At 48.9% G+C, this 13,473-nt stretch overlaps 3 protein-coding genes across 4 annotated transcripts; all 3 read left to right on the forward strand.

Annotated features, from left to right (window-relative positions):
• Nucleotides 1–5: 5 nt before the first annotated feature.
• Nucleotides 6–5,702, forward strand: heatr6 (HEAT repeat containing 6). Its single transcript, XM_037268871.1, has 19 exons — nucleotides 6–322; nucleotides 421–528; nucleotides 670–810; nucleotides 887–1,002; nucleotides 1,194–1,308; nucleotides 1,445–1,546; nucleotides 1,612–1,773; nucleotides 1,844–2,046; nucleotides 2,117–2,297; nucleotides 2,388–2,594; nucleotides 2,667–2,766; nucleotides 3,002–3,465; nucleotides 3,575–3,661; nucleotides 3,770–3,904; nucleotides 3,987–4,109; nucleotides 4,180–4,304; nucleotides 4,371–4,467; nucleotides 4,560–4,764; nucleotides 4,899–5,702. Exons 1-19 carry the CDS (start codon nucleotides 17–19, stop codon nucleotides 5,453–5,455), a joined length of 3,534 nt encoding a protein of 1,177 aa, XP_037124766.1. The 5' UTR covers nucleotides 6–16; the 3' UTR covers nucleotides 5,456–5,702.
• A 166-nt stretch (nucleotides 5,703–5,868) lies between these two features.
• ddx52 (DEAD (Asp-Glu-Ala-Asp) box polypeptide 52) lies at nucleotides 5,869–9,298 on the forward strand. Its single transcript, XM_037268885.1, has 15 exons — nucleotides 5,869–6,002; nucleotides 6,210–6,432; nucleotides 6,622–6,761; nucleotides 6,844–7,029; nucleotides 7,106–7,249; nucleotides 7,337–7,448; nucleotides 7,526–7,598; nucleotides 7,709–7,912; nucleotides 7,995–8,085; nucleotides 8,162–8,284; nucleotides 8,348–8,498; nucleotides 8,638–8,713; nucleotides 8,796–8,867; nucleotides 8,938–9,108; nucleotides 9,189–9,298. The coding sequence occupies exons 1-15, from the start codon at nucleotides 5,880–5,882 to the stop codon at nucleotides 9,217–9,219; spliced, it is 1,920 nt and encodes a 639-aa protein (XP_037124780.1). The 5' UTR covers nucleotides 5,869–5,879; the 3' UTR covers nucleotides 9,220–9,298.
• Nucleotides 9,299–10,873: 1,575 nt separating this feature from the next.
• bud13 (BUD13 homolog) lies at nucleotides 10,874–13,462 on the forward strand. Of its 2 annotated transcripts, XM_037268894.1 has the most exons (10): nucleotides 10,874–11,043; nucleotides 11,206–11,293; nucleotides 11,388–11,472; nucleotides 11,550–11,613; nucleotides 11,653–12,046; nucleotides 12,282–12,390; nucleotides 12,489–12,627; nucleotides 12,709–12,887; nucleotides 12,965–13,046; nucleotides 13,225–13,462. In XM_037268894.1, exons 1-10 carry the CDS (start codon nucleotides 10,904–10,906, stop codon nucleotides 13,316–13,318), a joined length of 1,374 nt encoding a protein of 457 aa, XP_037124789.1. In that variant the 5' UTR covers nucleotides 10,874–10,903; the 3' UTR covers nucleotides 13,319–13,462. The 2 variants fall into 2 exon arrangements, with proteins under 2 accessions (XP_037124789.1, XP_037124788.1); XM_037268893.1 differs by having other exon boundaries at nucleotides 11,550–12,046.
• Nucleotides 13,463–13,473: the final 11 nt, after the last annotated feature.

Below are 13,473 nucleotides of genomic sequence, written 5' to 3' on the forward strand. Positions count from 1 at the left end.
CGGAAGATAAACCAAAATGGCAACTCCGAGCGCGTTACCGGCGTCGTCTGCGCCCTTCACCCGCCGCGATGTACCCGTTTTCCCTTCGGTTCCTCTGTCTGCTGATGCCGCTCCGTTCACGCCTCAGGGGGCTGACGTTTGGCAGCGTGGCACATGGCCACAGACGGAGGCAGAGCGCCTCTTTTGTCGCTGCGCCGGTAAACTCCGAGGGCTGCGGGCGGACTCGAGCCACCTACGGGAGGAGCTCAACCTCCTTTTCGACCAGCTCATCTCCGAGAACTTCAATCGCAACTTGGAGCCCAGCGTAAACATTCGGCCGGAGGTAAAGGGAGAACATTTGGTTTTATCCGTGATGAGCGATGAGGTACTAATGTAAGTTTCATAATTAAAATGGTGGGAGGGTGTCACTTTTAATTCCAGGATGTTTGCATCCTGCTCGTGAATGCCAGCCGTCTGGTACCGATGAGTCAAGAACATTTGATTGTCAAGCTGTGCAAGCTCGTGCATCACCTCCTCAACCAGCTCAAAGTAAATGACATTTCCTCAAATAATTAGAAATAATCGCCTCAACCCAAATTGATCCTCAGAAAAACCGTGAAGGCTTTTCTGAAGGCAGTCTAAATTAGTATTCCCATGGAGAAATACACTGACAGTGATTTTTTTTTTAAGGTAATCATGGATGAGCAGACACTGGACATCCTGCTGAAGTACATAACGGCGGGATTGGAAACGTGCAGCACGTGGACACATCTCGGAATCCTGCAGGCACTAGCCACCGTTGTCTATGGCAACGGACCACAGTGCCACCAGGTGCCACCTGACTCTCACATATGCTCCATGACCACCAGTCCCCCCCCCCACACCAACATTAATTTACCTTTTTTAGCACCTCGACAACCTACTGGGCATTGGTGGAATCCTCCTGCGCTACAGTTCCCCCTCTCAGCCAGATATGGATCTACGCCATGTGGCCCTCACTTGTATGGCCAACATTTGTGTCAGGTGGGCCTGACATCCACACGCACATGCAATAGTCAGAATCAAAGACAAAATGGCTGTCAATTGACATATATCCAGAATCCATGAGCAAAAATAATAGATATGTACAATTATTATTTTAATATTTACTTAATCTGTTGATTATTTTTTATTTATTTCCCTTTATTCAAAAACGGTTGTTTAACCCCTCCCAGAATTTCCGGTCAGCCGCCGCTGGATGACAGGCACAAAAGCGTGTGCTTCTCAGTCTTCCTGCAAACGCTGCAGGAGGACCGACCGGACGACTCTGACGAACTCTTTTACTGCATTGTAAGGATCATTTGTTTATTTATTTGTAACCTTTTATGGTGAGGTTGATTTGTTTTGAGTCTTGGAAGCCAGGACTTGCATAAATGATTCACCTTCAAGCTCTTCAACTAGCTGAGAATGCTTGTTGCATGTCCAGGTGATCCAGGCTGCCCTGAAAGGACTCCACTGTTGTCTATTGGGTGGCAAGTGGAAGTTTGGCGGCGACGAAGTGGTCGGATCGGTGCTGGCCGCTCTCAAGGTGATAAATGGAATTTAACAATGCGGTTTGCAGCTCTTCTATAAACGCAGCCCGTCTTCCCTCAGAGGCTCATGTTCCAGGGAGCGCCGGGCGTGAGCGTGGAGTGGCCCGCCGTGCTTTACCCAGCACCTCTCCCGCACTACGAGTCCCCCTCTGCGCCCAAACCCGACCACGAAGCCCCAAAACCGACAGAAGCGGCGAAGGACGGCGGCGGGAAAGCGTCCGGGGTGAGGACGCCGTGCTGGACCTCCAGTGCGGTACTTCGGACGTGATGACTGACCATGTTGATTCTCGTAGAACAAGAAGAGGCGGTCCAGAGGGAAGGTTAAGAAGGCCAGCGCGGAGGAGAGCAGACGTGACGACGAGGACGACAGCGAAACGGCGGCGTTAGCGCCTCACAAAAAAGGAAGCGCCACGGTTTCTCTCTACCCCTCCTGGAAGCGGAACACTTCTGATTCGGAGTTTTCTGACCCGGAAGGCAGCGCGCAGAGCAAGCTAAGGTAGTGAGAACTAGAAGCTTACTTTGAAAGTGTGCCCACTTGTGATCATGCCTTTGCTTCCCCCGGTCAGGCTTAGTCACGCTCGTGTACGCCAGGGGGCGCTGCACTGCCTGCTGGCCGTGGTCAAGTGGGTGGAAAAGCGGACCCTGTACGGTTACTGGTCCTCGTTCATTCCGGAAGCTCCTGTCGGAAACGGAGCGGCACCTCCGCTCACTCTGCTCACCATCATACTGAAAGACCCTTCGCCCAAGGTGGGGACATCACTTCTTTGACACCTTGTTTTTAGTGGCTGTGATTGCCTTCTTGTGAAACCGCTTTCACTCCCATGGTGTGTTTCTTAGGTCCGTACTTGCGCGCTCCAGGCGCTGTCTGCCATGCTGGACGGTTCCCGGCAGTTCCTGGCCGTGGCGGAGGACACGGCATCGCCGCGCACCTCCTTTACGCCCTTCTCTTTCACCCTGGCCGCCGCCGTTCGAGAACTGCACCGCTCCCTCAGCTTGGCGCTCATGGCCGAGACGTCGCCGCATACCCTCACGCAGGTCATAAAGGTAAGAGTCGACAAATTGCCAGATGTATTTTTCGCTTCTTACGGTCACAGCGGCATTTTGTTGCGTTGTCAGTGTTTGGCCCATCTGGTGTCCAACGCACCGTACCACCGTCTGAGGCCCGGCCTGCTCAGCTCACTATGGAAGCAGATACGACCGTATGTGCGCCACAGAGGTAAAGATTCCATTTCTGAAGTCTCCACGCTCCAAAGTGGCCAATTTAGCCTCCTTTTGGCCATTGTCCAGCCATTGCCCCCAAATCGAAACCATGTACACGAGACGGATAAATCGTGGAGAATTTTGATGACTAAAAATAAAAGATGAAAACTGATTCAATAAATTTGATATGCCGTTTTGGCACAAATGCACACTTTGAGCGAATGACACCATTTTCTTTCCCGCGGCCTCAGATGCCAACGTGCGCGTGTCGGCCCTGACGCTCTACGGCGCCCTGGTGACGACTCAGGCGCCGCTTCCCGAGGTGCAGCTGCTTCTCCAGCAGCCAGAGGGCAGCAGCGCAAGCGGCGGCTCCTTCACGCCGCAGGACTCCCGCTCCCTAAACTGGCGACAGCCGAGCGAAACCTCCTCGCCTCGGGCACCTCGCACACCTAAGGAGGCGGAGGGCGGCCCGCCGTGGCTGCTGAAGCTTTGCGCCGCGCTGGTGACGCAGCCCAGGGAGGAACAGTCGGACGGCGAGGGCGTCGGAGGCCTGGCCTTGGAGCCGTCGCCCGTGCGACTGGAGGCCCTGCAGGTGCTTTCCCACCTGGTGCGAGGTTACATCTCGCTGACCCAAGCTTGCCTGTGCGAAATCGGGCGGCTCACTGCTCGCTGCTTAGCCGAGAGCGACCCTTCCATACAGCTACACGGCGCTAAGGTACCACTCGCTCATTTCATTCAGTTTGGCAAAGATTTACATTCGCAATACACAGGACAGGTCATAAATAATAACAAAGTGTCTCAAGAGTGGTGTACCCTTTGCGCAGCTGCTAGAGGAGCTCGGAACCGGAATCATTCAACAGCACCAGGCGGACAGCAACGTTCCAGAGGCCACGCGGGTCCCCCTGAACCAAGTACGTTGGCGTTGAGGCACAAAAAGTTGGCATTTCAGAATGAACCTAAAATAAAAATGAGCTTTTTATGGGTGTTTTTAACGACTTTTAATTAACTCACATGGAAAGGTGGTGCAGTTCTGGACGGAGGTGCTGAGTGGGCCACTGAACGGTGCGCTGCAGAACCAGCAGCATCCCACGCTGCAGACCAGCGCGTGCGATACGCTCGCCTCGATCCTGCCGCAGGCCTTCGCTCAGCTGCCTGTGAGTTACATTGGTTTTGTTTTTCCATTTGATTGGAGTTCATTTGTCAACTTGACTCAAATGACTCAAACTTGTGTCCCAGGACAAGATGCAGCTGATGTGCATCACCGTCCTGCTGGGCCTCACCTACAGCGACAGCGACCTAGTCAAGATGGCGGCCGTCAGGGCTCTGGGCGTCTATGTGCTCTTCCCTTGCCTAAGAGAGGTACTGACAGCCTTTAACGATCCTGCGTGATTGACGGAACTCGAAACAATTATTTTTGTCTCAATCGGAGGACTTGATGTTTGTGGCGGACACGGCCAACGTCATCCTGGCCGCCCTGGACGACCGATCCTCCAACATCCGCGCCAAGGCCGCCTGGTCTCTTGGTAACCTGACGGACACGCTCCTCGTCAACATGTAAGACCTTCTCAGAGTTGGTGTGCGAGTGCGTGTAAGTGATGCCTTCTTTCCCGTCTGCCGCAGGGACTGCGTGGAAGTGGACTTTCACGCCGAGATGTCGGACATGTTGCTGCTGAAGATGCTCCAAGCAGCCACGCGAGCGGCGGCTGATAAAGACAAGGTGACACCAATTCATTTCCAGATTCAAGGCAGTTCAGATGTTCTAGCGGATGCGCTTGGTTTCAACAAAGAACCCAAAAACTTTTTGCCCAGGTGAAGTGCAATGCTGTGCGAGCCCTCGGGAACCTGCTGCATTTCCTGCATGAGGGTCAGCTAAGCCGTGCGGCCTTCCGGCAGCCTCTGGAGGACGCAGTCAGAGCCCTGGTCAAGACGGTGCAGTCTGTGGCCACCATGAAGGTGCGCTGGAATGCCTGCTATGCTCTGGGCAAAGCCTTCAAGAATCCAGACCTGCCACTTGGTAAGTGGACCATGAGTAACACTCCCTAAGGGTAAAAAAAAAAAACATACAATTAATATAAGCGATTGTAAGTCCATAATGTGTGAATAGAGACATATGTCAACGTTGCCTAAACCGCTGACCCTTCCACATAGAGTCCGCTTGCTGGTCCGGTGACGCCTTGGCCGCCCTCTGCAACGTGGTGGCCTCTTGCAAGAATTTCAAGGTCCGCATCAAGTCGGCCGCCGCCCTAGCCGTGCCCGCCCACCGTCGTTGTTACGGCGACGTTGAGCGCTTCAGCCGCGTATGGTGCTCGCTGGCTGCGGCGCTCCGGAGCAGTGAGGACACCAGCAACTTCCTGGAGTTTCGGTATAGCGCCAGCCTGCGCCACACGCTCTCGCGGGCCCTGCTGCACCTGCTGCGTCTCGGGCTGGCGCCGGACCTACCCGCGATCGCCGCCTCGCTGGCTGGCGAGGAGGGCAGCGGAGTCAGGGAGCACCTGCTCAAGTACCTGCGTGCCGAGGGGACGACGGGGGAGGAGAAGGACGCGGCGGTGGGGGATGCTTTGGATCCGCAGCAAAGAGTCGATAGCCTGCAGCAGACGGTTCAACGATTGAAGGCTATGGAGGCCGATACAGAGGAGCAGAAGAGTGGGAAAGAGGTGGTGATTTGCTTCTTGGAAGATTTGCTGAAAGACTGCGAGAAACCCTGAAGAACTCACAAAATGGACACCCACGTGCCTTAACAGCAGCATTTCATCATACGCTATGAACAGAATGCCTTCTATTTTTTTTTTTAAATGTAATTTCAATTGAAAACTCATGTCACCGAAACCATTTGACGTTTGAAGCACTTTCTCATTTTTCTTTATTATTCAGTTATTCACTGTATATGTTCCACAATGTAAGCAATAATGCAATCAGACTAATGAAATAAAGAATAACTGCATCAGACTTTAAGAAGAGAAAAGCTTGAGACCGCTTATTTTACTCAAAGAACATAGATTAACAAACACGATATATAGTGTGATATAACTTAGTGAGTATAACCTCCAATCCAGTTTTGGCAGTAATGAACCAGTAAACTGTGTGGCCGACCTTCAATACCACAGAAGAAGAGGAGGCGGAAGCACGCATATGAACCGCGCATGCGCACTCGGACTACAAACGAAGATGGACTCCTACGAGTTGTTTCGGAAACTCGGAGCTGGGGCTAAATTCGACCTGAAAAGGTTCGGTCAAGACGCTTCTCGCTTTAAGGTACGCCTACTGTGTATATGTGATGACTTGTTGGACGAAAAAAAAAAAAAATCGTGGACGAACAGAGCTACTAATCGTTCCATTTGTGGCTACTCGTGTCAACGCGGTGTGATCATCATCCACAGTTCTCGTTTGTAATAATGGTTTACGAATGGTATAATGTCACAATTGACTCAGTGTAACACCCAATTTTTATTTTTTATTAAGATTGCCAGGTCGCATGCGGGAGACGCGTCGCTCGAGCGGCTCTCTGCGATCAATTACTTTGGCGCAGACATGACGAGTGGAGTGAAGAGTACAGACAAGGATCGAGCAGAGGAGGATGAAGAGGATGAGAAGTCAGATGAGAGCGACGCGGGGGCCAAAAAAAGAAAGCGACAAGATGAAGAGACTACGGCGAAGAAGAAAAAGATGAACAAAAAGACAAAAGGTAACATTTGCTTTTAGTGTCTTCCAGAACCACTTACAGTAAGTACAATGTGTTTATAGGTTATGTTGACAAATAAAACTCCATAATATTGTACTAATAAATAGGTAAGTGGGGTCACTCAAAAGTCTTATCACTGTACTTTTTTAAAAAAAAAAAATGTTTTTAATGGTTATTGTCAATGTTTTCCAGGTAATGTCAATGGAGAGAACAACTCAAAGCAAGACGGGATCACCTGGACGTCCTCACTGGAAGGGAAGATCCGGAACCTTCCAGGCGATGGGAAGGAGAAGTCATTGCTGAAAAGGCAGAAGCAGCTTCATCGGGAGAAGGTCCGATTCTTTAATTGATGGATAAGCAAAACAGCCTTATAGTGTGTATGTATAATCTATTATCCAATGTTTTGTGGTTCAGGTGAACCGTCTGCGTTCTCGTCACCGCATCAACGTACACGGCAGTGACACGCCGGACCCCGTGTGCACTTTTGAAGAGCTCCAGTCCGAGTACCAGCTCAACCCGCAGTTCCTTCAGAACATGCGCGACGCCGGCCTCAGCGTGCCCACGCCAATTCAGATGCAGGCCATCCCGCTCATGATGCATGTGAGTAGCAACTCACACACGTGTGCACCATGTGTTTTGAGTGAGGTCTGTGACATCACGACGGTGCTTCCATCAGGGTCGCGAGCTCCTGGCCTGCGCTCCGACTGGATCGGGCAAGACTCTAGCCTTCTGCCTCCCGCTGCTCGCTCACCTCAAGCAGCCCGCCAAGCTCGGCTTCAGGGCCATCATCATCTCCCCCACACGGGAACTCGCCAGCCAGGTATCTTGGCAGAATCATCTTCATCACATCTATCAATAAATACCATAGTACCAAAATGTCTAAAAAGCAACAAAAAAAATGTGTCAGACCCACAGAGAGATGCTGCGCCTGTCTGATGGTGCCGGCTTCCGGATCCACATCTTAAACAAAGCGGCGGTGGCGACCAACAAATTCGGACCTCGGTCCAACAAAAAATTCGGTAATGTACTGAAAGGCAAAAAAAGCAGGAACGTGCAAAGTCGATTTTCTCACGCACTCGTGTTTCGCCCTGCACAGACGTCCTCATCAGTACCCCCAATCGACTCGTCTTCCTGCTCAAGCAGGAACCCCCTGGCATCGACCTCAGCAGGTAATGTGTAGCCTCTCACCGGGAGCCTTTTTTTTTTTGAGCTATTTTTTTTTTCCATCTTTTGATTCTTTTTCTTTTAAACGGCTTGTATTGTTTATGTGTGTGCTTAGCGTGGAGTGGTTGGTAGTGGACGAGTCGGACAAGCTGTTTGAGGACGGCAAGACGGGCTTTAGGGAGCAGCTGGCCGCCATTTTCCTGGCGTGCTCCAACGCTAAGGTGCGCCGGGCGTTCTTCAGCGCCACCTGCACGCAGGAGGTGGAACAATGGTGCCGTCTCAACCTGGATAATCTCGTCTCTGTCAACATCGGACACAGGTTAGGTTGCACAACTTTGAAAAAGAATAATCCTGTCTGACACAAAATGCGTTGTAATTGAAAATGGATGAATGTTACTTAGGAACACGGCGGTGAATTCCGTGGAACAGGAGTTGCTCTTTGTCGGCACAGAGAATGGCAAGCTGGTGGCCGTGCGTGACATCATCAAGAAGGTTTGAGCGCCACGTCCTGCCGTCAAAATAATTGTCAAAAACATCAAATCACTGAAGCTCCAACGTTGCGTTTCAGGGCTTCCTGCCTCCCGTACTGGTGTTCGTACAGTCCATCGAGCGAGCGCGGGAGCTTTTCCACGAGCTCGTCTACGAGGGCATCAACGTGGACGTCATCCATGCCGAGCGCACGCAACAGCAGGTATGGTAAAAGCAAACATGTCACCGACATGCCATCATGGCCCTAACCATCCTCACCTTGTAGCGGGACAACGTGGTGGAGAGTTTCCGCTGCGGAAAGATCTGGGTGCTGATCTGCACGGCGTTGATGGCGCGAGGAATCGACTTCAAAGGCGTCAACCTGGTGCTCAACTACGATTTCCCCTCCAGCGCCGTCGAATACATTCACAGGATAGGTCAGCCATGCAAGGATTTCAATTCGTCTTATACAAAAGATAAGATGCCTGTAGTGTCAACATATTGCAATGAGAGTTTGTCTATATTAAGACTTTAAAAAAATCATTTATCTAATCCCTCAAATCCTGTTGCCCTTAGGTCGCACGGGCCGAGCGGGACATCGAGGGAAAGCCATCACTTTCTTCACAGAGAACGATAAACCTCTCCTGCGAAAGTACGACTGCCGCAAGATAAATGATGGAAACAAAACTGTCACAGGTTGCTCATCCATAATAAATGTCATATTTCACCGCTAGCATCGCAATCGTTATCAAACAGGCCGGCTGTCCGGTACCGGACTACATGGTCGGCTTCAAGAAGATACACAGGTACAAACCATACGCTGATATTTTTTTCTTTGACATGTTCACAGTTTTTGTTGTTTTTGCTTTTGTTTAGCAAATTGAGGAGGAAGCTCGAGAAGAAACCTCCCAGTAGGACCACCATTTGCACCACGCCACGTTTCCTCATGAAGAAACCGCCCAAAAAAGTACAGAAAAAACAGCAAAGTCAAGGAAAGGCAGAAAAACGTGAGAAGAAAACGGCAAATTCCTTGAAAAAACAAGTCAGGTGAGACAAACATTTGACTCAGGTTTTTTTTTTTTTGTCCCTAATTTATTTGCATTATCAATGTTTTGTCATCTGTGCAGAAAAAAGAAGAACAAGCCACAGGAAGAGTAGAAGATGGAATTTGGAAACATTTTTATTTTATTTGTTCTTTGTACATCTGAATAAAAAAAAAAAATCATGACCAAGATAACTCATTTCAGTCCCGTTTTTGCTGATTTTGGTGTTATTTGAAAGCTGGCAAAATGAAGAATTTAACACGGGTGAGGACATCATTTTGTCTTTTCAGCAATAAGAGAACTTCAATTCTGTGTTTTTTGAAAGCTGTGGATAAGTTAGAAAAACAGCGTCGTCACTCATGCAAAATCGTGGAAAACATTGCCACCTATAGGCGAGGAAACGCAACTGCGTAACCATCCATCCTCATCCCTCTCTTGGTCTCCCTCCGCCCGCCTCCTTTCCAGCCCTCCCCATCCAATGTTTTGCTCTGCAGTGCTGAGACTTGCTTCATCATCCTGCATCGAAACGCAGGTAAGGCTCCCAAAAATGTTAGATTTGACTGTTGTAATAGGAAATTACAGAGGTCTGAGGAAATAAAGAATAACATTTTAAGAAAAATATGTATTAGCAGCGATGTGTCAGTTTTGAGATTATTTTGATGATTTGCCATCATAACTTTTTCCTGTTTATTTAGTTGGATGGCTGCTTTCCATCATGCTCCAGCATCTGTTTGTGATCAGCGTGCTAGGAGGTGAGGGAAATATTAAACAGGAGTGTCTGCAACTCTACAAGGTTAAAGTGCCTTTTTTCTTTTTTTGCACCAGTGTTGCTGACACCGGCACGCTGCGACCTTATCACTGTGTGTAAGGAAGATGACGGTGACCTGCGGGTGGACTGCCTGGTCCAGGCCAAGCCCAATAAGATCAACAGCTATGAGTTCTCCTGGTCATCAGGTTCCAAGCAATCACTCATCAACGCCAACGTGTCCGGCCTGGCGGCGGAGGCCGAGTTCAAGCAAGTGAGTCACGTGACGCAGGTGGATCCGCATGGCTACAGGCTGACATTGAGCGGCTACCAGGACAAGCTGCCACACAACACCACCTATATGTGCAAGATAACCGGGGAGGGAGCCAGCATTAACTTGGAGAGAGGTGAGTACAGGCAGGGAGGACATTTGGAGTCAAATTTCTTCATCTTTGTCTCCTTCGGTAGATCATCTCATCCCATGCGGTGCTGTCAACGTATTTCTGCAGAGCTCCTGGATTGTCACCGTCTTGTGGTGCGTGGGTTACTTGTAGGGGTACTAGAAGAAATCACTGACTTAAATGTTCAAACTGTGCATAACGTTGCAGAGCTTAAACTGTGTGTGTGTTTATTTTCCAAATCCAGTGCAGTACAAGTGTTAGTTTGAACCCTGTTACCACACACCTAAAGCATCCATGCAATAATACTGTACAGGCTGCTGCATGCGTTTATTGTCGTAGGCAAGAGAGAATCCATACGAATGTAGTTATTTATAGAACTGTTATTTGTGCTACATGGCTGCTTTAGGAGCATGACTTTAGAAGAATGACATTGTTTGAATTCAAATGAATAAAAACTTGAAAATATCAAAAAGGGACCTGTTTTCATATTTAATATATTTATCGAGTTTTGTGAAATATAAAAAGTCCATCCTTAAAATGTGAGATTTCAGTGTTAAATATGTTTTATGTATTTAATAATTATAATGACGTTCTCGTAATAGCGCCGTCGCTCGTATGACCCTCCGCAGTCTCCGTAGTTGTTGCTTTTCAAAATGGCTACCTCCGCTGCTAGCATCCAAGGAGCAGAATTATCCAAAGCGGAGTACCTAAAGCGCTATTTGTCCAACGATGATGACGCCAAGAAATCTAAGGGGAAACTTAAAAAGAAGCGGCATAAAGTTCCAGGGAAAGGGTGAGTTTTTACGTCGAGCTGTTACTCTCCCGATAGGTGTATGTAATTAGCAGCTAGTTGCTACCATACATTAGCTATGCATCACGTCACCCTTTTCTCTATGAATGAGGTATGGAGGTAAGTTTCTAAGTCCTTTTTTCTTCATTCTCTGTCTTATTCAAGACTTAAAATAGTCGACGATGACATAGATTGGAGACAGACGACGGAAGAGAAAAATGAGGTGGAAGAGGACGACGAGGAAGCGCCCATGGTAAGAAGGGATTCAATTGACACGCATTTAATTTCGAATCCAGTTATATGAACATTTGAATTGACCCACCCAACACCTATTATCCTTCAATCAGATTGCTGAAGTGATTGATGAGCGCCCCGACGATGTGAGGATGATGGAACTCTATCGAAGCAGCTCCAGGTGGAGAGTCATTGGAGGTCAGCCATTTTGATTTGCAGGAGGAAATACAAATATATTTGTAATTATACTGAATGTGAGTTGTGTTACTTTATAGAAGATGAAAAGGAAGAGGAGGCCAGCCAATCAGGAGACTTACCCAAGCAGTCATCGGACAGAAAAACCCGACATGACTTTTCGGATGCTTCCCCGCCTCGAAGAGGTCGCCACGATTCCCCCGACATCTCACCACCAAGAAAGAAACGCCACGATTCTCCCGACATGTCACCACCAAAGAAGAAACGCCACGATTCCCCTGACATGTCACCACCAAGGAAGAAACGCCACGATTCCCCTGACAGGTCTCCACCCAGGAGGAAACGCCACGATTCCCCCGACATGTCGCCACCAAGGCAGCGTTCAGGAAAGTCAGGCAAAGCACAAAGCGCACCTGCCACCAGACGAGGTTCAGATTCTGATCAGTCGCCACCAAGGAAGAAGCAGCAGAAGGGACGACGGGATTCTGACGCCGACCAGTCACCGCCCAGACGGGGGCGGCGTGGCGAGAAAGTGTCAGATGACGACCTGTCGCCTCCTCGCAGGACGGGACAGGAGGTGAAACCAACAACCCTATCTTGAAACCCAAATTCCTGTGACAAGTATTTTCTTTGCATTTGTATATCTCTCTTTTAATCATTTGTACAACACTGATCAATTTATTTTAATTGGGGCCCGACCGATGAATCGGCATTCCTACTTTGGAACATTCACTTTTACTTACCATGCTAAAGTCTTGTGTGGCTTGTTACGTGGTGGGCGCTTTGAATTGGGTTTTTTTGTTTTTTACCAGGGCAACAGTATGCTCTCTGGCGGAAAGGCGGGTCTGGTTTCCTCGGATGTTCTACGTAAGGAGAAAGAAGAGGCACGGCGCAGGGAGGGAAACAACAAAGAGCTTGAAAGTCAGCATTATGTTACTTCTATTTATGACTTATTAGTTTCCAGAAAAAAAAAAAAAAAGTATGATGATGACATGATGTTTACACGCACTCATTCCCAGATGCATCCCGCCACGCTCAGACTGTGTTTCGGGACAAGGGCGGCAAAAAGCGCGATCTGGAGTCAGAGCGTGAAGAACAGAAACGAAAAGCTGAAGAAAAAGCGGCAAAGGATGAGAAATACGCTCAATGGGGAAAAGGGTGAGTGAGCGGCCCTGGAAAGACTCATTTGAAGAAAAGTGTCAACGAAATGTGCTGAATTTGAGTGAAACCGACCGGTAGGCTGGCTCAGGGTCAGATGCAGCAGCAGCGTCTGGACGACGCCGTGCGCGAGGCCCAGAAGCCGCTGGCGCGCAACTATGACGACGAGGACCTAGATCGCATGCTGCGGGAGCAGGAGAGGGAGGGCGATCCCATGGCAGCCATGTTGCGGCGCAAGAAGGAGCGCAAGACGGTTAAAGGTAGCAATGGAGATTTATAATGGTGCTTTCCCATGCATGTTTTTTTTTTTTAAATTCAAATTTCAATTATTTTCCAGAGAAACCCAAGTATAGAGGCCCTCCACCACCTCTCAACAGGTTCAACCTTTTACCAGGATATCGCTGGGATGGGGTCAACAGGTACAATGTGTGAAACATAAACAGCAGTTGGAGATGGTGCATTTAGACAGGCTATATTACAATGCTCACGTCTGTATTATACTGCCCCCAGGTGGCCAAGGCGAGAAACCATCAAGTGCAGCCATTCATCTAATCAGTATGAGTTGTTGCTAATTGTTTTTGTCTCTGCGTTCGGCAGGTCCAATGGTTTCGAGCAGAAGCGCTACACGAGGATTGCGGACAAAAAAGCACTCCAGGAGGAAGCCTATAAATGGAGTGTGGAGGACATGTAGACAAAACAATACCGTAAAGTTGAACAAAAGACACGGCCTGTACATAGAAGTGAACTGAGAATCATTTAGTGATTGTGTAAATAATTATAACAAAATGTGGAGTTGTTATTTTTCAATGGTTTTATTAATAAATAAATCATTTCATTTGTAATGGG

The sequence above is a fragment of the Syngnathus acus genome, chromosome 14 (genome assembly GCF_901709675.1).
Source record: "Syngnathus acus chromosome 14, fSynAcu1.2, whole genome shotgun sequence".
Taxonomy (NCBI): Eukaryota; Metazoa; Chordata; class Actinopteri; order Syngnathiformes; family Syngnathidae; genus Syngnathus; species Syngnathus acus.